Source organism: Amblyomma americanum, chromosome 2 (genome assembly GCF_052857255.1).
Source record: "Amblyomma americanum isolate KBUSLIRL-KWMA chromosome 2, ASM5285725v1, whole genome shotgun sequence".
Classification (NCBI taxonomy): Eukaryota; Metazoa; Arthropoda; class Arachnida; order Ixodida; family Ixodidae; genus Amblyomma; species Amblyomma americanum.
In genome coordinates, this window is record NC_135498.1 from 88,167,924 (window position 1) to 88,192,156 (window position 24,233).

A 24,233-nucleotide genomic window follows, 5' to 3' on the forward strand; every position below is an offset into this window, starting at 1 on the left:
TGGCAGAGGGCCGAATGAACGCGAAATGGACAGCGGAAAATTGACAGCTTATAGAATACGGCCCCTAGATTCGCGAATACACGTCTCCGAGTGTCAACTCAATGCCATAGCGGCTGGCCAGTCAGGACAGCCATTGAGACTATGGGCAATCGTCAGCATAGGCCGGTCGACGCGGCAAAGGAAGGACAGCTGAAATAATGAAGTAGTAGTAGTATTAAGTGTTTATTCATCAAAAAATAATAAAAAGGAAGTTAAAATCATTTTTGCAAACCCCGGCATCTGCCATCACTGTGTCCGCGGCACCTGAGCTGGGGCAGCGGAAATAAAGGAGAGCAGGCAGTATGAAGAAGTGAAATGAAAGAGGTGAGGGCACAGCAAGAAAGAGCATATGGAGTGGTCGTATTTACACTATTTACAAATGATAACAATAAAGTTGTCCAGGTTGTGCGCGTCTACAGTCAAGAAGGAAAGTAAATTACAAATATAATGAAAACGAAAATTGTTTTTTTTTTTGGGGGGGGGGGATGGAAATGGCGAAGTATATGTCTCAAATTTCAACGGACAACTGAACCACGCCGTAAAGGAAGGGATAACGGAAGAACTGAGAGAAGAAAGGAAGAAAGAGGGGGTCGTAGTTGAGGGCAGCTGAAATTCGCGCAAATCACGAATACCAACCAGCACGAAGACCAGCGAACCAGGCCCAGGCGTGAACCAGCCGGAACGTGGGTTCAACGGAGGACACACCGCAGGAAACACCTGTCTCATCGGCAGACGCTGTCGTCATAGGTCAGAATGACATGGCGGCTGTTTTTTTTTTGTGTGCTGCCATTCGATTCGGAGATTTTCCTCTAGGCACCATGTGGTTGAGTGGACAGTGGTCGCTGCTGCATCGCGTGCGAGGCTGACGATGCACGTCAGCCATGCCTGTCAGCGTATATGCTAGGCCGTTTCCGGAACAAAAGTAATAAAGAAATAAATGGGGGACGCCTAAGTCACCTTAGGAGCGAAATGCAATAGCATTATAGTTTAGATATGTCGCAGCTCTTGTTGAAACCTCTGTTTGCTTGCGGCAGTTTATTGGCATTTGACGGTCCATCATATTCACTGCTGGCTGAAGTATCAGGTATCCACAATGCTTTGACGGTGCCGACATTTACATAATCATTGTTTTCCTGATTTTTAATTTCCATTCTCTATCTAGGTTTCTGTCTAGAAACTAGGTTGCTCACAACACGGCGGGCATGTTGTGATGGCGTCACAAGGTCCCTCTCGACTAATCACGTATTTGTCTCCTGCCACAGTGGGCATGCTGCTCACAATCCGGTGGCCAGGGCAACCTGCCATGGAGGGCAGGTTGTTATTCGCGAGGTCACGTGACCTCTCTCGACCAATCATGGAATTTCGTCTCGGACATCGGCCGGAATGACTGAACCCCCGTCCTTAGACTGAGCTGCCGAGTGCGCTTACCAACTAGCCACCGCGGCGGGCCCACAGTGGAGCGCTCCGGCGTAGCTTCTGCCAGCTGGGGACCCTTATCGGGACGCATCACACACCAAAACTTATGGGCGCCTTGTTCGCTAAGGCGAAGTAAGTGACTGAGAGAAATCAAGGGGCAGAGATACTAAAAAAAAAAGTTTACGCTAGCTGCCACTGAAGATCGCGATTCACGCAACAAGCGTAAACGTTGCCATTTGTTTTTATTTCCACAGTGACTTTAGTCTGAGTCGCAACTGCGCTATCGAAAAAAATTGGCAGTGGCTTAGCTCAGCTATGCCAGGATATACGTAGCGAGAGCTGCAGTTCCCCCCTGGTTGTTGTAGGCAACGTGTGTGTGTGTGTGTGTGTGTGTGTGTGTGTGTGTGTGTGTGTGTGTGTGTGTGTGTGTGTGTGTGTGTGTGTGTGTGTGTGTGTGTGTGTGTGTGTGTGTGTGTGTGTGTGTGTGTGTGTGGCGCGTAAGAAGACAAGCGAAGGGAAAATGAGGCGCTCATTATACATTTTAGAGAAGCAATCAGCCACAGAACCTAATAAGCATAGGGGATTTTTTGTAGCGATAGCTACATTACGGTAGCATTTCGAGCCTTCAGCGTGGCGGCGTCGCCACGCTGTCACGTGGTTGGTGACGTGGTGTGGAGCAGCTGCAGGCGGCGCCGTGGCTGATCACGTGGTTGGTCACGTGACCAAGTTCCACTCGGCCAGCTATCGCGTCACTCCAGGTTTAATCAGGGCTAAACAATCGCCAATTTTTTATTTCTCCTGTTGATCAAGGGATATTATTAGTGAATATTTTATCGCTTAAAGATAATTGATTAGAAAAGCGGAACAATAAAAAAACAACACATGCCGCCGGTGGGATCCGAAACCACAACCTCCGAATTTCGCGTCCGGTGCGCTACCAACTGAGCTACAGTGACGGTTCTGCAATCACCTGTTTTAGGGGGTATTTATGTGTACTGTAACCGAACCATGAGAGTAGTGTTCACCAGTGCCATCCACCAGTGCCATCCACCAGTGCCATCCACGAGTGCCATCCACGAGTGCCATCCACGAGTGCCATCCACCAGTGCCATCCACCAGTGCCATCCACCAGTGCCTTCCACCAGTGCCTTCCACCAGTGCCTTCCACCAGTGCCATCCAGCGGCGGACGCAGTACGTTCTGTGCTGCCGCGAGTTCCATGTAGGAACGTGATCCGATCCTGCGAGGGCGGAAGCTGTGCGAGAACCCTCTAATGCCTACGGCATCATGAATACCAGAATCGAGGCCCTCGTTAGCTACTGAGCAGACAAGGGAAGCGAAAAGAGGGGCTCGTTATAACGTACAGTACGTACAGGCGTGGACAAAAGTAAACGGAGCACGCTATTGGCTTCCAACTTTTTTCACGCGCTGCCTATTTGAAATTGCCAGCAATGGTGTGTGCATACTGTTAGGGGACGCCAGTGCGCTTTCTCACGGGCGAGCAATGTTTCTTCAATCCCTACAGGGAAAGCGTGTTTGCACTTACAACGAAATCCGTTGCTCCGGTTACTTATGTCCGCGCCTGTACACGACGGAAGCCAACAGTCGCCGAAACTAAGCGGCATAGGATATATATTTTTTAAATTTTTGGTTTCCATCAATGGAAGATGAATGGGTAATTATTTTAAAGATAGTTGATTAGAAAGCAGAAGAAAAAATATTGGCGGTGGTTTAGCTCTGGTTAAACCTGGAGTGACGCGATAGCTACAGCTGGCCGAGTGGAACTTGGTCACCTGACCAACCACGTGATCAGCCACGGCGCCGCCGGCAGCTGCTCCGAACAACGTGACAGCGTGGCGGCGCCGCCCCGCTGAAGGCTCGAAATGCTACCGTAATGTAGCTATCGCTACAAAACAAGCGCATGCCGCCAGTGAGATCCGAACCCACGACCTCCGTATTTCGCGTCCGGTGCTCTGCCAAATGAGCTGCGGCGACGGCTGCACAAAACAAAGGTGTATTGAGAAACACCGCTGGGGAAAATTGCAGCGTCAGATGGCATACGAACATCTATCCCTTCATGCCGCATTTGAGGTATGTATCCGTTGCAAGTAAATTGCCGAACGTATCAATTTGCGAACATGGTTCGCCTTTTACGCTAAAGCGTAAATTAAAAATGAAACGCCCCGTGTCGCAGAAAAGCCACTGTCGGCGTCGCCGTCAGCGTGACGGAAAAATCACTAGTCGATTACAAGAGGTTCCCATAGATGGCGCCAGCCACACCAGCGGCGCTTCAGAAACCACTCACTCTAGGGCCCTTGGGCTGCGAGTCAGACACGCTACCGCTATGCCATGTAGACACGTTCTTACGGCTTGGTTTAAAGCGGGGCTTCATATGTGTGTCGTCTGGTCTTTCACATAATGATTGCGATTGTGAAAGAGCAAGCAGTGTACGCGTGTCTGCGCGGGCAAGAGGAATCGCTCTTGCGTCACACCCTTAAAAGCGGAGCTTAAGTCTCTCCCAACTTCTTTTTTTTTTGCGGTCCTGTTACACCGATTACAGCCGCTCTATACATCGCTATACGAGTTCTTGCTGCTTGCAGAAACGCTCCGTCCACGCTGTACACAGCGAAATCGGCGAGCGCTTACCTTGTCGGCAGTCCGCTTCGAATCCGAACTCGGTGTGACCGCCGATCCATTCTCGCGTTGCCGGGCCTGCGCGAATGCAGAGACAAAGGAATAAAGGACGCGTTTGAAACTTCCTCCGACAGGCGACAGCCGATTAGCGCGCACAGAAACTAGATCGCCTGAAACAGCGGATAATGTGTCCCGGACTTTCCCGCATGACAAATGGCTTTAGTCGACAGTGAGCATAAAATTTCCTCTGGCTATGTTAACGTTTTTCTGGTAGCAAAACACGCATTATCCCCGAGAACAAATTTGATTTCTAAAGCTTCCCGCCATTTTATTCAAAATTAGTGGTGTCCTTACCGAAAAGGACTCCGTGATAACAGTTTTAAAGTGAAAGGCTTTGTAGCGTAGCCTCTGCGATCCGCGTCAAAAAAATTGGTGTCGACGGATGCATTTCACTTGCGAAATTCGCCGGTGATGGCGACACCAGTATTTCGATTTTCTTCCTTTTTCTATAGTTACAAAACCTGCGTTTTCGGTAAGAGTGGTCTCTTTGTGATTAGAAGGCGGTAATAGATCAATATAGGCCAACTTATATTTGTGCTCCTCAGTGTCCCTTCCCAGGCTGCACAACCTGAGATAGAAGTCTTGAACGCAACTATCCGAAACGAGACAAACGGCTAGAAAATGTGCAGGGAAAATCCCGTTTTCAGCTGGCCAACGTCCTAAATCAGTCACATAGCTCGTCTAATATCCTGGTCAAAAAACGTTTCAGAAACCGTCTTCTAGGCGTAGTCAAGAAACTTCTAAAAGTAGTCTACAGAACACCTCTCGCAAGCGTCGCAAACAAACGCCTATAGAAATGAGTCACAGCGAGACCTTTTCTTTAAGAATACAGGTAGTTTTGAAGATGTTTGCAGTACTACTTGCACAAGCCATGTACCCACGAATTTTGTTCGTTTTGTTCAGCGGAAGAGGAGCTACATAGTCAAATACAACTCAAGAACGAAGCGGGTTTTCCCCCGTCAAAGGACCCCCTTCCAGCCAATGGCGTCGGCCGATTCCCATATGAAACTGCTAGCCTGATAATGCACTGTCACGATAGCAGGCTCATAAGAATCGGCCGACACCATCGGCTGGAAGAGAGTCCTTCGACGGGGAAAAGCCGCTTCGTTCTTGAGTTGTATCCGACTTTACAGCGCTACGGGCCCACATCAAGCTTGCACTGTGAACTGCACAATAACCCTGCTGCACGCTGCAAGCTTGATGTTGGCATCAGCTACTGCTGCTCTGCGTAAATAAAAAGAAGCAATATCAGAACAACACTTTTTGTTATAACGAATAAAATATCATATTCAATACAAACGGCTCAAGCAGCATTTGACCTGCTTCATTAAATGAAGGAGAGGAAAAAAAACAGCATATCCGAAAAATATCGCATCATCAGAATCTGATGCATATGAATGGTGCAGCAGAAAAAAAAAACAGATTTAAGATACAAACACTCAAGATTCCGTTCGTAATCTCCTGAGACGTACTACTTCTGGCGACGTGAACATGTATGCCCGCGTTTGTTATGTCGCGAAACATTCGTTAGATGATGTGCAACCCAAAAAAATAAAATAAAAACAGTACTGCTTGCACCGCCTATATGGCACAACGGGACTAAATCAATTTCAAATTAATAAAGACGCGCAAGCAGAACAATAGCTATCCCGCCTCCTTTCACAGCCTGTGTGGCACACCGATTATTTCTTCATCCCGCGCTAGTTTGTATAAGCCGCGAAGTTATTGACGAATAGGCTACAACATAAAAGCAGGACAATTAAGCAAAAAACGCGCTAGGAAATGTGTCGAAATTGTGCTGACTCAGATGTGGGATGCGCCCCCTGCTTGGCGTGCATATATGGCGGCTTCCTCTCTGAGAAAAAAAAAGTAGTCGACGCTCCAGTGCAAATAAAAGGTGCGCACCTCCTTCGCCTATAGGGAAGACGAGGAGACTAGCACGGCGAATCAATTATTTTAGCATGACCGAAAGTAGATTCGGCGTATACAACCTTGATAAAAAAAGCGAATAAAGAAGAGAACTATACATGCGAACAAGATAGGAGGAGTATTGCGATAATATTGGGCACGAAGACTCACAGTTCTGCTCCTCTTCAAAAGGAGCAGTGCTTAACCCGGAGTTGGAGAACGAGGTTAGGGAGGGAGTTGGTGCGCAAGAGCACAAGCAGCAAGTAGGAAAATGCTAATCCAGGACACATGGCTGAGAGGTCAAATGACGCACACACAGCACCGCGCACCGCAGCTGGCACATGACGATGACAACGGGTGGCGGAACGTGCGGTGGCAGGTAAGTCAATGTGACACCCGAATGGGCAGAGGGGCCTCGAGGCCCACACCCGGTGGTGTATGCGACAGTTGACTGGCGACCTCATCTGCTGCAGCGACCCCAGCCCTCGGAGACATTATAGAGTCACTGCGTCCAATCCAAGAAGCACGAGCCATCACCAGAGTTACCACCACTACCAGCTCCTCTCAGGTAGCAGCAAAGCGTGGAGGCACCATGGAGGAGCTGTTGCAGCTGCAGCTGCAACAGCTCCATGGAAGGGGATGCAACCGACGAGGCGCACGTATAGAGGTGGCCTCAGTTCCATGAGGTCGGACGGGAGCACTAGGAAATGGTATCTATACACTCAGAGGCGCGCAGACTGGGCGCAGAACTGTGGGAACGCCGCACGAGCACGGGAAGATCGCTGAGAAGCCACCACATGTGCACGTACAGCGATGGTGGGAAGACGTGTGCACGCACGATGGTCGCTGCACGGCGGGAAAGGTCTAACAGCGTCGGAGGATCCGTTGGATACCACCGCGCAGCGGTGAGGCGAAGTGCTTACAAAAAAGTTCCTTACACAGTCTATAAACTGTGCCTATAAACTGCCTATAAACTTTTGTCTATAGTCTATAGACTAGTTCATAGGCAATAAAAATCCTATAGACAGTCTATCACACACTTTTAGGGGACTTTTTTTCATAGACAGCCCATAGACTATAAATAGACAAGAGTAATAATGTGTCGGCAAGCGATAGTGTCTTTGAAGATCATTTTGTTAAGGGAAGGAAGAACGCGCGATATCCGCCGTGGAGCGAGGTAACCGCAAGGGCAAAGGAACCACCGGTCCTTGCTGTAGCCTATATGCGACGCGGATAGGACTGCAGGCATGCGAAGGTTCGCGCGAAGACCGCTGCGCAACGAGTATGCCGGGCGGCGATGAAAGTCCGCAGGTTAACACCGCACGCAGCTAGGTGGCGCGAAGAGCTGGGAGAGGGCACGGAGGTGCAAGAAATGGCTTCCGTACAGGAGAGAAGCCGAACAAGTGACGCAGAGTCCGGCGCTGAAACACGGCAAAGTTGCGGTGAGGGTCACGTGCGAACACGGGCGCCTCCAAAGTTAGCACCAGGAAGAGGAATCTGCATACCAAGAATCAGACTTGATGCAGGCATTCTGAAGAGCCCGCGCCGTTACAGGCGTGCACCGAGGAGGCCGCAACGATGGCAGGGCCGCTGCCGCTTGCCAACGTCGGGATTGAGAAAAACGCCGAGCGGAAACGGCCGGTAAGAATTAGATGCCTTTCTGCACAAACTTAGCTATTATATGTCTCAGTGATAGAACCCGTTTCCTACCCCGCGCACCGTGGATGGTGCACGGTACACCCGGGTACCATCCACGGCATGGATGGTACCCCGCGCACGAGCCCCAAAAGGCCAACAAAATTGGATGCTTTCCTGGCAGAACTTCTGTCGTCTGTAAGATGACTTAACTAGGGCTAGCGTAGAGCCAGTCTTCTGCCCCGTATTCACCACAAGGCCAAAAAGACCGCCAGTATCTTTCCCGCTATCTTTCCCGCCACAACTTCTATCTCCTGTAAGATATCTTATAGAGGGTGGAGATAGTGCCCATCTCCTTTCTTTTAGGCATATCGTTTAAGACAGATCGTTTAAGGCAGTAAAAAACCTCTTAAAAGCGTTTCTTTAGGTCGAAAGGCCCTTTTATTCGTTTTATCTCTGAAATAGACGCTTTGAAGACCTTGCATGCTACATGGATGACTTTATGCGTTGCAACGCATAATAAAGCCAAGCGTACCCAGAAGGACAGATATGATTGATTTAAAGATACCGACAACCGAGTTTTAACGATTTTGAATTTCTTAGCGCACAATGCCTGAATTAAAAAAAAAAGTGGCCAATCCCGAAATGGCTGCGTTAGAAGTGCCACGAAATAATTATGAGAAAATTTTCCGATCAATAAATACGTTCGCTTTCGGGTCTATACCGATGCTACAGGAGCATGAATGGCCTTTGAGCGCGGCAGTGATTTGACGCTGGCAAAAGTTGAACACCGGAAACAATAGCAAGCCGGGCCTCGAAACACGTACCTTCCGTTCAAAAATGTACCTCCGTCGCCTTCACACCTGTCTTCCGCGCGGTTGAATTATCATGTCGATGCTATAGTCGGATACAGCTGTAAAGAACGAAGCGTCTTTTCCCCGTCGAAGGACCGCCTTCCAGCCAATGGCGTCGGCCGAGTCTCATGAACGCGATAGCGTGACAATGCAGGGAGGGGGCTATCCCCTTTAATCAGCTACTCCCTGCACTGTCACGCTAGCAGGCTCATGGGAATCGGCCGACGCCATTGGCTGGAAGGCGGTCCTTCGACGGGGAAAAGACGCTTCGTTCTTGAGTTATATCCGACTGTAGCGCATAAGCACTCACACCCGTCTTTCACGCTTTCACGGGTACAAAAGCGCTGACGCGCTTTGCTCATAACGTCAACTCAGACTCGAAAATCAAGAAGACAAAGTACTTTCACTAAAAGCTAGGTTAACATATGTGCCGCTATCAGTACGCGTATTGACGTGCGATGGGGTATATGCAATAATAGCACGAAAGTTTCCCTCGAGAACTTCGGTACCGAAGTAAAATTAAAATTTCTGGTTTAACCGAACATGTCCAAGTAACTTCATTTTTGACTAAAATCTAGTTTCATGCTATCTTTGTGGCCCGTAAAGATTTCTGTGAAAACGGCTTAAATTCGATTTCTGCCCTAAAGTGCGTTTCAAGAAAGTGCATAGCTGTCCGCTGCACAAAGCTGAAGGCACCGCACGGGAACTTGTGAATGTCTTCAGCTCACCCACCAAAAAAAAACAAACGAAAAAGAACAGTTCTGGTTATATAAAGCCTTATTATAGTATAAGGCAAGGCCTTTGCATGTGTGCTGTAGTGCCTTAACGCGTTTCAATGGGTTGTCAATCGCTTCAAAGGAACCGCACAGCAGTTGGCCAACGGTCAACGACTGATCAAAACAAGGTGAGCCGTGACAGTATGCACGCTGGCCAGATAACCAGCCACCGTAAAATAAAAAGTGAAGCCTATACAAGTTATAACCACGTATGTTGTTGATAAGGCTCTGACGAGTTCGGAACAGATAGCGAGCGGTTGTCAAGAAAGAATTGCCAGTGTTTAGGGATGCAAGCGCGCGGAAGTGAGTGCTATATACCAGGCAAAAAAAAAAGGGGGTCAGTGTAGCTGACCGCCAACGTTCCCGGACATCTCCACTTGTTGGAAAAGGCGCCCTCGACAGCTGTTAGTGCGTCAGAAAATCAGGCCGGCGCAAAGACGACAGAATTCACGCGCCCGGCCCTTTCCCACTTTCCCTACAAACCGGCGTAAGGCACTGCTGCAGTTCGATGCATGCAACCCTCATCGGCGATATCTGCTTTCCAGAAGCGTACACCTTCGCTGATGTCATCAGATGACGTCTAATCATATCAGCAGCACATACTATCTCCAGCCGCATCGACCACAACAAGTGTACCCTCCCCCTGCAAGAACTACGTCTCGTTTACGATCTTTTTTTTTTTTGTAAAGTCATCTCGGAATTGGAACGATCTGCTGCCGGAAGCCGTACACCGCACCAACCCCGTCCAATTCAACAAAAAGATCGAGGCCATCATCTTGTAATCAGTCACGCCTATCCCTCATGTAATGCCCCATTCATGGAGCCTTTCACGTAATAAATGAATAAATAACGCCACTGCGCATTGTGCCTGTTGCCCCACTTGCGTCGATACCGATACCGTTATGCAGTGCGAAAGTAATGGTGCCATGAGGTCGGTCTTTTGCGCTTCACGAATCGAATCCGTTCACAGCATGTATACAGTTCGGCTACAACCTCCGGTACAGATACGGATCTGAACGTGCTTCTGCACTCCCGGTGCAACATGCAGTCGCTCGTTAGCTCTCATAATCGTATACGACCATGGAACCGGACCGACGGGTATGCGCTATCAAGTTAATTATGGTCGGTTTATAGTTATAGCCCGCGCTGGCAATTAAGCTGGTCATGATCATGATAGCCATTAAGCGACAGCCGAGGTAAGCTTTGCGAATTCCGACATTTATACGCCATACCACACCAGCAGCAGCAGCATCGGAAGCGACACAACGGGCCGACAGCGATCCAGCTCAGTTAGCTCAGTGGTCGACGTGTGCGTTCGTGCTGCACGCACACCTTTTCGGGCTGTGACGGAGGCTCGCTGTGGTCGAACAATAACAACAGCGGCCGAGACTCCTCCGCTTCTAGGAGAGCGCGCAGCTGCTGGCCCCGCATTTCCTCGCGCTGACAGAACAATGCGCGCATATAAGCATGCATGCAATGGACAGTGCGTGTACAGGTGGTGCTCTGCACATGACCCTGTATAGTGATGTCGCACCACTCTGTGATCTATTCCTGCATTTTTCTCTAACCTTATGAATATACGATCCATCAAGGGTATTAATTGCGACTGCGCTTATGTGTGTGCATGTATTCTGGTGAGACCACACGCACATTACAATGCACACTTGTCTTTTACGTTTTTTTTTAAACGCATCACTATTGCAGCTTAAGTGCTATTGAAAGTATGAGGGCACTCACTGTGCTTCCTTCGTACAGTTAGCTTTTTCGAGAACTGTGTGACAATACGGGACTCCATGGGTATACCCTTCCAAACCGGTTGCTTTTGCTCCCCGTGTTCAAATATCTCCCAAATTTCGCGTTAGATAACTCGTAATTTCTATTCAAATACGCATTCTGCCCTGCATTTGTTTAACTATATATTTACGTCATGAGACGTTCTTGCATGTTTGTGAAGGCACTCAGCAGATAGGATGAAGAAGCCCATCTAGAGCACAACTGGCAGCAGCATCCAGCGGAGCCCTGGACTAAGGGCAACCGACCGTTGTGCAAGAAGATGGACGAAGCCATCTGAAGACCGCAGAAGACCAGCGGATCTAGAGCTCAATAAAGCTTTTCACTCACTCACTCACTCACTCACTCACTCACTCACTCACTCACTCACTCACTCACTCACTCACTCACTCACTCACTCACTCACTCACTCACTCACTCACTCACTCACTCACTCACTCACTCACTCACTCACTCACTCACTCACTCACTCACTCACTCACTCACTCACTCACTCACTCACTCACTCACTCACTAATTACAGCTCTGAAACGTGCAAACCTCCATACCATGTGTTTAAAAAAGAGTTTCGTCCTGCTTCATCTCGCGTCACCCTGTTTCCAGGCTGCTTGAATTGAGAGCTTGCGCTTTGTCTTAAACCTGTTCCGACACCTGCCGGTTGAATATATGTATGCGATCCTAAATCAGCACTCTGCGTCGGAATACGTGACTCTGCGCGGAAGGTATATGTGCTCCAAGGACAACACCCTATTTCGAGTCCACTACCGCACGCTGTCAGCGTTGTCAGTGTATATATATAGTAGCAGCAACAAGAGAACGAAAAAGAAAATGCACAGGCCTGTCGATTGGCGTCAAGTGGGCCACTGTGAGCAACGCAACTCAGAATTAAGCTAACAAGTGGCTCTCAAAACTCCCACTTGGCACTGAAATAAGTATGACGGTCAAACAGAAAGTGGAGAGCAAAAAGAACAATGTACATTAGGACCTAGTTCATTAGAACTCGCCTATTTAGCCGTGGTGGCTCAGTGGTTAGGCGCTCGGCTGTTGACCCGAAAGACGCGGGTTCGATACCGGCCGCGGCGGTCGAATTTCGATGGAGGCGAAATTCTAGATGCCCGTGTACTGTGCGATGTCAGGGCACGTTAAAGAACCCCAGGTGGCCCAAATTTCCGGAGCCCTTCACTACGGCGTCCCTCATAGCCCGAGTCGCTTTGGGACGTTAAACCCCCATAAGCCGTAAATCATAACCGATCCGATAGTTTTGATCTCCATGTGGTCTACGAGACACAGCGCAGCGGAGGCCTCCGGATTAATTTCGGCCACTCGGGGTCGTTTAAGGCCACGAAATCGCACACCACATGAGCGTTTTTTTCATTTAGCCTATAGCTCCATCTAAATGCGGTCGCCACGCGGGGCCGTTCCCGCTTACATGTGATTAGACAGGGACACACGAAGTGGATGGACTTCCTCGTATTTTTGTATTGCACGGCTGCTGGGCAAGCTGTCAGACGCTTACAATGGTAAATGCCGCGTCGGCGTACGCCACCATTACCGTCAGCAGCATCGCCATCGACAACCGAACTGCGCCCACTGCAGGACAAAGGGCGCGAGTGAAGAGAGTACAAAAATTTGGGACTATCTAAAGGCTGTGGCCTAATACTCCCCGGTAACCTAATAATGGCCTAATAATGGCCTAATACTCCCGATTCACCGCCTGCGCAGCGGTACTTTTGCGACTGGTGGTGGCGAAAACTTTAATGGACACAGGGGAGTTTTGGAGAGCCCCAGATGGATATCTTATCAGTTGCTTTGTAGCAATTGAGAACTGGAAATCGGCGAGCTTTATTTTTTTGTTCGTTTATTACAGCGACAGCTGTTGAGGCCACGCTTCCCGGGGCTGCACGGCGTCGTACGTCGCTGCCGGCGCCGTAACCCCAAGTAGTGCGGGGAGCAAAGGCGAGAGGCAACAGCTGCAAAGTGCCATAAGTTGCACTTTGCTTTGCGCTAGCTCACTGGTACATGTCCCTAATTTAAATGTTTTGGCGCGAAGGGCCGGCACAAAGTACACACAACACGTATACAGGATTGACGCCAACTCTAGCAGCTAAATTTTATTGCCAGCATGGATCCCTTGTTACCGTACCTTAAGGAAGGCTGATGCACAGAACCACATTTATCAGATATCATATCAAACACGCACGCATCAAGCGCGGTCATGGAGTACACGAGGAATAAACCAAAAATCATGCCTGAAGCAAGACATTTCCATGCAACTCACGGCTGTCATGGTAACAACGTCGCCCTACCCAGGAAAAGAGTACTGATAAAAAAAGATAAAAGAAATAAAACAGAAGGAATGAGAAGTATTCCAATAATTAAGATCGCTAAAAAAGGTGCATACAGTTAAGCTAAGGAAACTTTACACACAAAACTCTTGCTTTAAAGGGCTGTTCGTTAAAAACGGTGATGCATGTTATAGTAAAACCCTTTAAACATGCTGCATATATGATCACAAAAACTAAAGAAAAATAGAACCTGAAACCGCAAAAGCCACAGAAAATTAAATAAAACGTAAAAATTACCACTTTCACACTGGCCCACTAAGAAATTCTAGCTTAGCGTGGTGAAGAAAAGTAGACGACGTGATCACATATATGCCCCCAGCTTGCATGATGAAATAAGCTTCGATGATCTCTCGCTCAATCCTGCCGCCCGCTTTTTTTAAAATGACTGAATGTAAAGGTGACCAGTTCCCAATCTAGCCAGCAAAAGTGAGCATTGCTAACTGTTAACTGATGTTTGTACCACTCAACACGTGTTGAATCTTAGAGTGTGCTATTAGTTGCTGGCTATCAACATCTTCAACCAAATATACACCTACTAACAAATTCCGCAGAAGTCAGGGTGGCAGTTTTACGCCTAGTCCAGTGTTCAGCCGGGTGGCCTCCCGAGTCCTTGCTCTTTGACACGTTGTGCGCATATGGCCCTGCTATTATAGCATCGCCCTGTTTGACATGTGTATATTTTTCCGCACTTGAATGAGTATCCTATACAACACTCGGGAGGTGCATTCCGTGTACTTAGCCACGTGTTTCTTAGCGCACTGACGTTGCTTCCGCTTGCTGAGTGCGCAGGTCTTTGCTAACTTGAATGCCGAAAACACATTGGCGTCGCGCTTAGGAACCAGCCACCTTCTTCCAATGATGTGACAACTTGCGATGCTACAGAGTCTATTGTAGGGGATTTTTTTTTCTTGCCCTACCTGTTTATCGCACTGACCAAAAACTTTTTTGCTTTCTTCATTAAGTCTTCGCAGACTCCCGTGGTTAATAGAGGGGGATATGCAGCGTCGACCAATCGTTGAACGAAAGCTTTAAACCATTTTATTCGTGCATGTTTTAAGATTTTAGATGGTTTGAACGGCCCCTCTGAACGGGAACGGACGCAGAAGGTGAGACAGGAAAGAGACGGGCACAAAAACTGCGCCGTGACAGCAATTGCAACCGGTCAGGAGGAATGTGCAGGGTGCCTCCATATCGGGAATTGCATGCACGTGCCGTGCGAGCATCTAACCGCGGTCGTTACGAATCAATGCGCAATTAAGGGCCACGGTCAGCGCATCCTCTTCCCTGAGCGCAGCTCCCCGACCGTTTGTCGAGGCTTCGTTCGCTGTTGAAAAACTGAAAAGAATTTGAGGCTCGCCTCGTGCCTGCTGAGAAGAGGTTCAGAGCAAATTTTAAAGGATGTGTGTAGGGGGAAACGCTATACCCGGGTGCATGCACATCATGCTTTGACAATTTTAATCGCACTCTTTTTATAATACTAATCAGTTTGGCGTGTCAACGAGCAGTATCCTCTCGTACGAGCGGATATTGCAAAATCATGCTGCTTTTTCGCGCAATCCAACGTTTTACGTCGCCCAAAGGTTCACAAGGCATACGGGAAAAAATGGCTGGGTTTCAACGTGGCTTGAACCTATATTTATACAAGCGAAAGCTCTGTTAACCATGGCCTCCACTATCTCAAATCAAACTTCAAGGGTCAAGGTCAGGTACCCAATGGTCATAGTCATATGATCCCGTAGTCATACTGCCATAGCTTGGGCCATACCAGCAGGCAGTTAAGTTCGGTTTGATCTTGTGAGGCGTTGAATGTCATTGTCTCATCCGCATCGAAATCAAAAGTTGTAGCCTTAGGAGTAGAGCTCTCGCTCTAAAAAGAGGTAAATATGAAGAGTAGGAGAGCGGCCACTTTCTAATTCTACCCACCGCGACGGCTCAGTGGCATGCAGTGTTTTTGCTTCTGGTCACAACTGGTCACGCGTTCGAACTCGACCCGCCACGGTGGCTCAGCGGCTTTGGCGTCCGGCTGCGGATGCCAAGGTCACGGGGAAGCGAGTGGAAAAAAAAAACGCACGAGTGCCGTGAGATCTTAGCGCACGTTAATTAACCCAAGGTGGTTTAAACTAATCCGGTGCCCTCCTCTACCGCGTCCTCCACCATGGCGTCTCTCATAGATCGTATGTCGCATCGGGACGTTACAGGGACCATGAAACGATATTTACTTAGGCTTGGAAAAGCGCACGAGTAATCGGCACACCATCACTCGTCAGCGAACTGCGAAATTTTTTTAATTTCGCTTCATTAGCACCGAAGATATTGACGATTAAAATAATGCTCCTCGTCAACTCATGCATACACGCCGACGCTCCAGAAAGAATAAGGAAGGTCAGGACTGCGCCCCGCCGCCTCTCGCCCATGCCACGGGCACGCCCAATGATAATTAAGGCGCGCCAGAATCCCTGCTTTGCTTGATAGTTGGAGGGCCGGCTAAAAACGCGCGGTTTGTAAGGAGTCACCCTAATCAGTTGCGAGCGAAAAATTTTAAATACGCGGTTTGTAAATTATATAGGGTCCACGAATAACTTTTAAATTTGACGCAAATACTCAGAAAAAACCACCTCTACATCTTTGTTGCATTAAAATGTGATCATCAAAATCATTTCAGGAATTTTTTAGGCACCATAATTTACATTCTACATTCGGTTCTAACCTGGCTCAAACGGTCGCATTTCAATAGAGGCGGATGCAGAAATGCCCATGTACTGAGGTTACTATGCTCGATCGGCTTCATTGATAAATGCTTCTGTAATGGATAAGTACTGCATGCATATATCAACCGACGCTGCAACGTATTTTAAATGGCAAAAATAAATTAGTCCGAGGACCTCGCCGATACATCACATCTTCAACCGAAGCTGGACATATCCAATAAACTTGGATAAGGGCGCCAACAAGGTGCGTCTTCGTGGATACGGGATAAGGTACGTTTGTTTGGGAGACCCCTTCGCAAACTATACACAGGGTTCATATGACACCCGAAGAAAGGCTTCTTCTCTGCACACTGCGCCGGCATTCTTTCTCCCACTCACCCCCTCTTCTCTGTTTATGTGGTGCCAGAAGGGAACAATAACGAAATAAGAGACCGCAACACTTTATATATATATATATATATATATATATATATATATATATATATATATATATATATATATATATATATATATATATATATATATATATATATATATATATATATATATATATATATATATATGTGTAGCAGTGCTATAGTGTGCATGCGATGTAAAATGGAGTTGATCCAACAGAGCTGAGAAATTTATGAAAGAGAAACTATAAGCTCGAAAAGTGCTATACGCACGTATATACCACAAATTTTCTGTGCCACATCACATGGTTTATAATTAAGAATGCGAAATGTACAACTGCAGTATAAATGTGGGAAGACAACGTTTATCCCGCGCCAAAAAGTTGACCAGTGCTATACTTTCAGCGTGTGCAAAATTCATTCATAGGCACCTGGAATATAATTGTCATACTCAAAATACGTCCGCTGCCAGCATCACGACGAGGCTCAAAAGGTGAACATGATCGAGTATGATAATCGATTTCAACTGTACCAACTGAAAACATCGTCGCTCGACCCAGCTAAATATACCGTAACGCACTGACTGGCAGTTTTTGGGCATCCACTGCTCAGGACGAACACTGTGGCGTAGTTTTATTTCTAAATTGTTCGAATGGGAATTATCCATATAATACGAGCGAAACTTATCGGCACGATTTAGAAAGAATATCTATGCCGGCACCTGGTCGTGATCAATTTTCGCGCGAGTTTTGCTTCTTTCGCTGTGACGCACAACCTGCCAACGCGCAAACCGCAGCTGGGACGCCTGCAAAGGGGCGGCACAATCGCGCGCATTCCGAAACCGTGGGCCAGATGCTGTCGCCGTGCTAAATCCTAAGTGGCGTGACGATCATCGCGGTAAGGGCAAGCGAAGGCGCTAGCTTGATGGTCGCTCACCAAGTCTTCCAGGATAATCTCATCCCGGGTGGCCCGCACAGCGCTGGACATCGCCGCTGTCTGCTCCTTGCCTGAGCAACTGATGCTCACATGCGATATAGGCATGGTTGATATCGCCGAGCTTTCAATAACTCCGCGATAACGGTGCGGCGCACATGCTTGCCCTACACGTCATTTTATCACGTATCGCACGTACCGGCGACTGCTCAGGAGTCTCCTCCATGCGCCGGTCGATAGAGCAGAAAACAGAGGGAAAGTGAAACCGGCACTGACGGCAGCTAGAGCAACTCGGGGGGAAATTCGCTTCGATGCTAAAGTTCAACACGAATCACCGCTGAGAATAAGAAAAGACGCCACCACTAATTATACGACTACATTAATGGTATCTTTGCGTGTTTGTCAGTTTTAGTTTATTTCGAGTACTCCTTTTTTTTTTTCAGTAGTTTATCGACTGCACCAAATTGGCGCTGCGGTCGAACTCATAAAGCGTGAGCGGTGTTTTGGTTTTTGGGTTGCACGTTGCACTGCCAGCACTGCCTCCGTTTCATTCGACCGACAGTTATCCTCTGACACCGCGGTGATACCAGTTTATTCACCCTTCACGATGACACGTCCACTTGCCGTAAGTAATACCCCTGTCACACGGACACTGTAAAGGTACTTTGAACTAATGCTCCATTACTCTAAGGACGAACGCGCGCTGCCACACGGACGCGCCAAAGGACACCTAGCTCAAAGGAGCTTCGAAACAAGGCAGCTCGAGTTCGTCCTTTGAGGCTTCAAGGGAGTACTCTCTCTCCCAGCGAGTTAACAGCAAAAATAAATTGAGAAAAGAAACGTTCAATTTTCATTTTATAAATTAACTTCGTAAGATTAGTGGTGCTTTAAAATATAAGATCATTTGTTTTGTGGCAGTCTCACCACGCCATACTCTCGTTCCGATATACGAGCGTCACGGTAGCCACGGCTCAGTGTGGCCAGCACTGTGATGTTATGCTCTGTACTTGGAAAATCATGTCATTATTGCAGTTAAAATTGCGTTGCTTTAACATAATACGGTTATAAAACTAATTTACTAAAAAAAATGTGACATTTCTGTATTTACATGTGCAGTGAGGTTTGCAATTTTAATAACGCTTTTCGCCGATGAGGGCGCTAAAAACTTCTTGCGAAGGTCGTTCCGCGACCGTGTAGCACGGACGAACTCCCTTGAAGTAGTGCGGTAGTGCTCCTTTGGGAGCGTAAAGGAGCATTAGTTCAAAGTGCCTTTAGAGTGCCCGTGTGACAGGGGTATAAGCCTCAAATGCCGATATTCCCCGCACTCTCGGGGACTCCTGCGAGTGGTTGTGACACACTGTGAAGAACCCACGTGGTTGCGCGAAGCGTTTCTACCGCTTATTACGCATCGTGCTTTAGTAACCGGCTGTATCGCTCACTCATGGGCCATCCATTTTGTTTTTTTGTCCAGGTTTGGATGAGAGACACTTTGAAGACGGCATGTCGCCTGAATTCTCGGCCCGTTGCGAGCGCTTGGTACTCGCAACAATCGAACCCGGAAGACTGGGACTCGGTCAGCGGCGACCTTCTGTCCATACACGCAAAGCTTGAACGAAAGCATCCGCTACCCAAGAAACAGAGGTTTGCCATATATTTCGACACTTTTCGTCGTCCTTGTGAAATTCGGCAGCGCTCAATTTTGACAGTTGAGTTGTTCTCAGCTTTCACAGTCCGCTGCTGGAGCGGAGACTAGCGGTGCCTTGTCAGGCCTTGTCTTGCAGTGCTCTTTTTTGGCGCCACAACTGTATGCAGTTGTGCTGTCTTGTACGGTCCAGGGATGGCGCAAACAAACTGTATTGATCGTCGTATTAGTGCTGTCGAGTTTGTCAGTTAAAGCATCGGCTTTTCAAGACTTCGATTGGGGCAGTGAGTTAGTGTCATGTAATCAGTAGCAGGCCGTGTCGGAGACGCACTTCAGCCTGCAGCCTTTCAATATTGTTGCTCATTGGATGTGGCATTAGTTTCGTTCGCTGGCGTCATTAAAAAAATTCCATGCCGTTTTGTCAGCATAGTGCACGCTCTGAACCAAGAGTTTTTTTTGAATTTGTGAAATGTGTTGCTTCAAATAAATTAGGCTGTCGCAACAGATCCGTGGTGCTGTTTGGGATTCTTTCGAAGATAAATGTGATTGGTTATGCTTGCTTCTGTGAAGCCTGCACCTAGTTTTTGGTTTTAACAAGGTGTTATTGTCATGAAAGCACGTCAATTTCGTATTTATCTGTGCAGAAGTTTACTTTATGTTTCTTAATTTAAAGTTCGCATTTCTACTGATTAAAAGGGGAAATGTTTCCATCTTGTACTGTCATTTTGTGCATCATTGCCTCACCACATTCACCTGCTCTTTCATCTTTTTATCAAGCACTTGATGCAATCAAGTGAAACCAAGGAGGCTGCAGGGTTGTCACATATTTTGTAGTCTTCCAGAGCCTCACGAAATGGTCTGTGAAAAGTGTCGTCTTCCATATGACATTTAAGGCCTCTGTTTTTGAAGCTATCTGCAGGCAGGCTGACCCATACCAACTGCAGAAACAGGTCAAAAGAAGCCTCAACTTTCACCTCATGCCGTAGCCAAAAACGCTAGTTCACTACTATGCAGCGTTTATCAAAAGAACGTCCACACACCCCTTGCTGTCATTCTGACCAGTTTGGCCTTGGTATTTTTCCTTGTGGTTCTGTCTCTGCTTCTACCCTCTGCTTTGCACATAATGGGGAGTGGAATATGACTGCATGTGTGGAACTCACGTTCATGTTTTGCTCCACAATCTTGAATGTGGCTGCATTCAACTCCTTGCCACTTGCTAAGTGGTTGGAGGAAGCAGAGGTAGAGCCACAGGGGTTTAGAAGGGCTAGAAAAAAGTGAGTGTTCTTTTGGTAAGGGAGCACAATGCTGGGCTAACATTTTTTTTCTAGGGCATGCGGTGAACTATGAAGGTGCACTGAAGAGGATTTTGAGCTCGCCTTCTTACCGCGACAACTCGCTACACGCCTCAAGAATTCATAGAAACTATGAATTATTGTCCTGTGTGGCCCTATTAAATCAAATTAAATATCCCGGCTCCCGCCTTTTATTTTTTTTGAACTCCGAAAGTAGGAGGAGTCGGCCAATGCATGGCGACTTGCCGCTCTGCCATCGCCGGAGTGATACGTTAATAAAAGAATCCACATGTGTTTTTATTTCCGTGGGCCTAATTTGCGGCTATGTTGTCTGCGACTGAAACTACTTATTCACGAAAACCTAAAAAAAACAAAACAAATGCGAAGCCACTGTGCGACTGGCTGAAAGGCACTTCATGCGTTTGACGTTTCCTACTTTTGGAGCCGAGTTAAAAAGGGGGGGGAGGGGATGTTTTACTCGATTTTATAAGGAAATCGGTCACACAGGACAAAAGTTCAAAGTTCCAAAGATTGCTCGGAGCGTGTAGATCAAGTTCTCGTGTTAAAAAGTGAGACCTAAGCGATGGTGTTGTGGTAAAGCATCCGCCTTGCGTTCAGGAGGTGCTGGGTTCGATCCCCAGTGCCACCGTGTACCTTAATGGGTACAAGATTTCCTCTGGCCTGGTGCTCTGCTTTCCTGGTCTGAAATACTTGGGAAAAGGGTTTCGGACCAAAACAAGCTCAGAATACTCTTTAGTGCACCTTTAAAGGCTTTTAATTTTTTTTTTTTTTGCTGTTCTTCCTGTGTTAGTATTTGTCGATTGTAGTTAGCACATTGCGGGGACTTTTCCTTCGTATCTCCATCCCATCTGCTTGCCAACATCAGCACTTCCGCTGGTCATCTACTTGCCCAAGAACTCATTCAGTGAAGACTCCACAGTCTCGCTAAAATGAATTTAGTCCACTGACTTTGGGGAATCCGCCAAAGTGGAGTCGATTTGTAATAAAGGACAAATTATTCATTAGCATCCACCCAAGCATAGCGCATGCCTACAAAGGAAAGCTGTACAGCTTTCACAGAAACTTCTCTGTTAAAAGAAAACTTTGTCCTGATCTCATGTTCAAACTCGGGACTATCACCTGCCGGGAGTGTCGCTCTACCAACTAAGGCCAGGAAGGCTCGCCCTACCACTTGCTAGCAGTCCTAGTTAGCGTAGTTGGTAGAACGACTGCCCTGGACAGGCGGTAGCCTTGGATTCAAACCCTAGACCAAGATGAATTTTTCTTTTAATTGCGGCATTTCTGTGAAAGTTGAATTACTTTTCTTTGTAGCCACTGGCTGCACTTGGGTGGTTGCTAATGAGTAAATACTGCTTTATGAAACAAATTTATAGAACCGTCTTGCCCGACACAGTCTGTGCCCAGCAATGAAGCAGGGAAACCTGTGCAGCTGTGCTTAAGTTGAGAGCTTTGAGCCATGGGTTCATTGTTGCAGAGTGCATCTGAATGAGCCTGTACTTCAGGCATACATGCAATGTGTGGCACGTGTTGAGAGACTGTTGTTTCTCATGCTTTGGGGATATTACGATGGCGGCAACAAACACACGATTAACCTTTGTGCAAGTGCATTACCTTGCATGCACTTCTGTTTCATGCACAATACTGCTTCTGGTTGTGAAGCATGATTTGTATGGAGTGAGACGAGTGTTGTTATCTCTATTGTCACCAACAAAACTCTTGGGATGTGAGAGCAGCAACTCATGTTAATATATCTTGGTTGTTAACTTGGCATGTGGCAGCATTTGTTGGGGGAAAACCTCGGCTCAGGTGTTTTTCGGTAAAGTATTGTGAAATCGGGAATTAATTGGCAGACATGGCAGCTGTGTGCCTATTTCACTTTCTGCGCGTCCTGATGACTTTTGTTGATAGCACTTACTAACCAGCATGTATTGCCTGTACTGTAGCAGGGTGCTCAATTTTACTTGGGGTAGTTACTATGTGCACTTTATCCGCTCTTTGAATGCATTCCTGGTACTTTTATGGTGTAGTACCAAGCCCCTGCACAATGCTTTTTGATGGGAAAATACTGGAACTTTTATGTCATCACAAAGCTGCGTAAAGTCGCCGTCGTGGCTCTGTGGCTATGGTGCTCGGCTGCTGACCACAAAGACACCACGGGCTTGATCCCGGCCGCGGCGGTCGAATTTCGATGGAGGCGAAATTCTAGAGGCCTGTGTACTGTGCAATGTCAGCGCACCTTAAAGAGCCCTAGGTGGTCGAAATTTCCGGAGCCCTTCACTACGGTGCCCCTCATAGCGTGAGTCTCTTTGGGACGTTAAACACCAATAAAGCAAACCAAACAAAGCTGTCTAATGTTTTTCTGTTATTTATTCAGTACTGCTGACATGTGGACTTTCCAGTCTGTTTGCCACGTGCGACATGAAGAGCTTTATCTCAACTACAGTAACTGCACGCAACAGTTTCTGTGATGTTCGAGATGGCGGTCAGGGTTTTAGGTGCCTTATATCGAAAGTTCTTTGCCGCCTTTAAATTTGCTGAGAGTGACTGGCATCCTTAACCTGTCAACTGTTCAGCGGATTTTTCTGCCATCACTGCTGTTGGGTTGTTTTCTGTCTGCGGATACAAGTTCACCCAACAAACAGTTTGTTTTGGACTGCCTTGTTGGTCTGTTGTCCACGGCTGTGCCTTTGTTCACAGCACTTGTGGCAGTACTAAGGAACAGGAATAGAAGTTCATGGCCCAATACTACACCTTACCATGTGTTTGCTTTAACAGGCCACCTCCGAAATTCGTGAAGAAGCATCGGGAGTCAACAACTCACCAACAGCCTAAGACCTGCCTGGGCGATGAGCGTGTGTTTGGCCTGCACCCTGTGCTGCTGGCATTACGTGCACATCGGCGCATCTTGTATGAGCTGTACATCAGCGAAAAAAAGCTGTTGAACTCTGAAAGGCTGGAGCACAGTCCTCTACTGCTAGAGATCCTGGATGCTGCAAAGGAGCAGGAACTGACTATCAGCAAGTGCTCTCAGGACCGCCTCGAAAAGCTTTGTGGTGGAGGTAACCACCAGGCAAGTACAGCTGGCGGCATTTCTGTGTGATTGAGTGTGTGTGCGCATGTCAGCACAGTGGCTTATTTCTGAGAGTGTGTGAAAATGAGCAATTTTCGAATACTGAATCGGATGTTCTCCTAATTGATTCTGTGAATCAATCACTCGGTGCCAGTTGAAAATCGTTTAAAACTTTGAAAATATGTTCCTAAGTTTTTGAATAACTGTTATGAAGAAATGCCTCATTTTCATACAACAAACAGTTTGAGAACTCTGCTAGAACTCCATTAGTTCTAGTGCTATGTTGATGCATCATAACTTGGCGAAAGCAGTGCACTTAGTGCTTCACTGTTTGATGCAAACTATTTGATTCTTTTTTAGCTACTCTGTTCATATATTCAGTTCGGCCGGAACAATATCTTATTCATATTTGACTCGGTTTTGAAGAAGTACTATTGGGCACGCACATTCTGGTAATCCAATGGTTAGCTTCGCTTGGATGTGAGAGGAAGCGCCATCCGACAGCACTTGTTTGCAGAAGCTGATGAGTGATGCCTACAAAGTACACGTTTGTGTTAGAAAGTGACGCAGTCTGGCTTTTGCATGAGTGGTAACTGTCCAGTAACTGGCACTGCTGAGACGGCGAAAATTTTAGTGCAGTGTCGTTTTTGTGGTAGCTGAACATAAGCACTGGGCTTTAGTTGTAAATAGAATTTTTAGGTTCCCTCATTAGGTG

General features: G+C 47.4%; 2 protein-coding genes across 5 annotated transcripts in view; one reads left to right on the forward strand and one right to left on the reverse strand.

Annotated features, from left to right (window-relative positions):
* The window catches only part of LOC144121578 (cholesterol transporter ABCA5-like), a 101,223-nt gene extending 83,504 nt beyond the window's left edge, over positions 1 to 17,719 (reverse strand). For 3 of the 4 annotated variants that reach the window (XM_077654865.1, XM_077654859.1, XM_077654858.1), the window contains exons 1-2: positions 17,497 to 17,697; positions 4,101 to 4,166 (exon numbers count right to left, since the gene is read on the reverse strand). In XM_077654865.1, coding sequence (XP_077510991.1) covers positions 4,101 to 4,166; positions 17,497 to 17,601 — 171 coding nt within the window. In that variant the 5' untranslated portion in view covers positions 17,602 to 17,697. Of the gene's footprint in view, positions 1 to 4,100; positions 4,167 to 17,496 lie in introns of all 4 variants that reach the window. The other variant, XM_077654863.1, reaches the window with a different exon arrangement.
* Positions 17,720 to 17,983: 264 nt separating this feature from the next.
* Positions 17,984 to 24,233, forward strand: part of LOC144119863 (uncharacterized) — an 89,871-nt gene continuing 83,621 nt past the window's right edge. Inside the window, exons 1-3 of the mRNA XM_077652384.1 lie at positions 17,984 to 18,118; positions 18,965 to 19,134; positions 23,224 to 23,522. Of these exons, the coding sequence (XP_077508510.1) occupies positions 18,101 to 18,118; positions 18,965 to 19,134; positions 23,224 to 23,522 (487 nt within the window). The 5' untranslated portion in view covers positions 17,984 to 18,100. The remainder of the gene's footprint in view (positions 18,119 to 18,964; positions 19,135 to 23,223; positions 23,523 to 24,233) is intronic.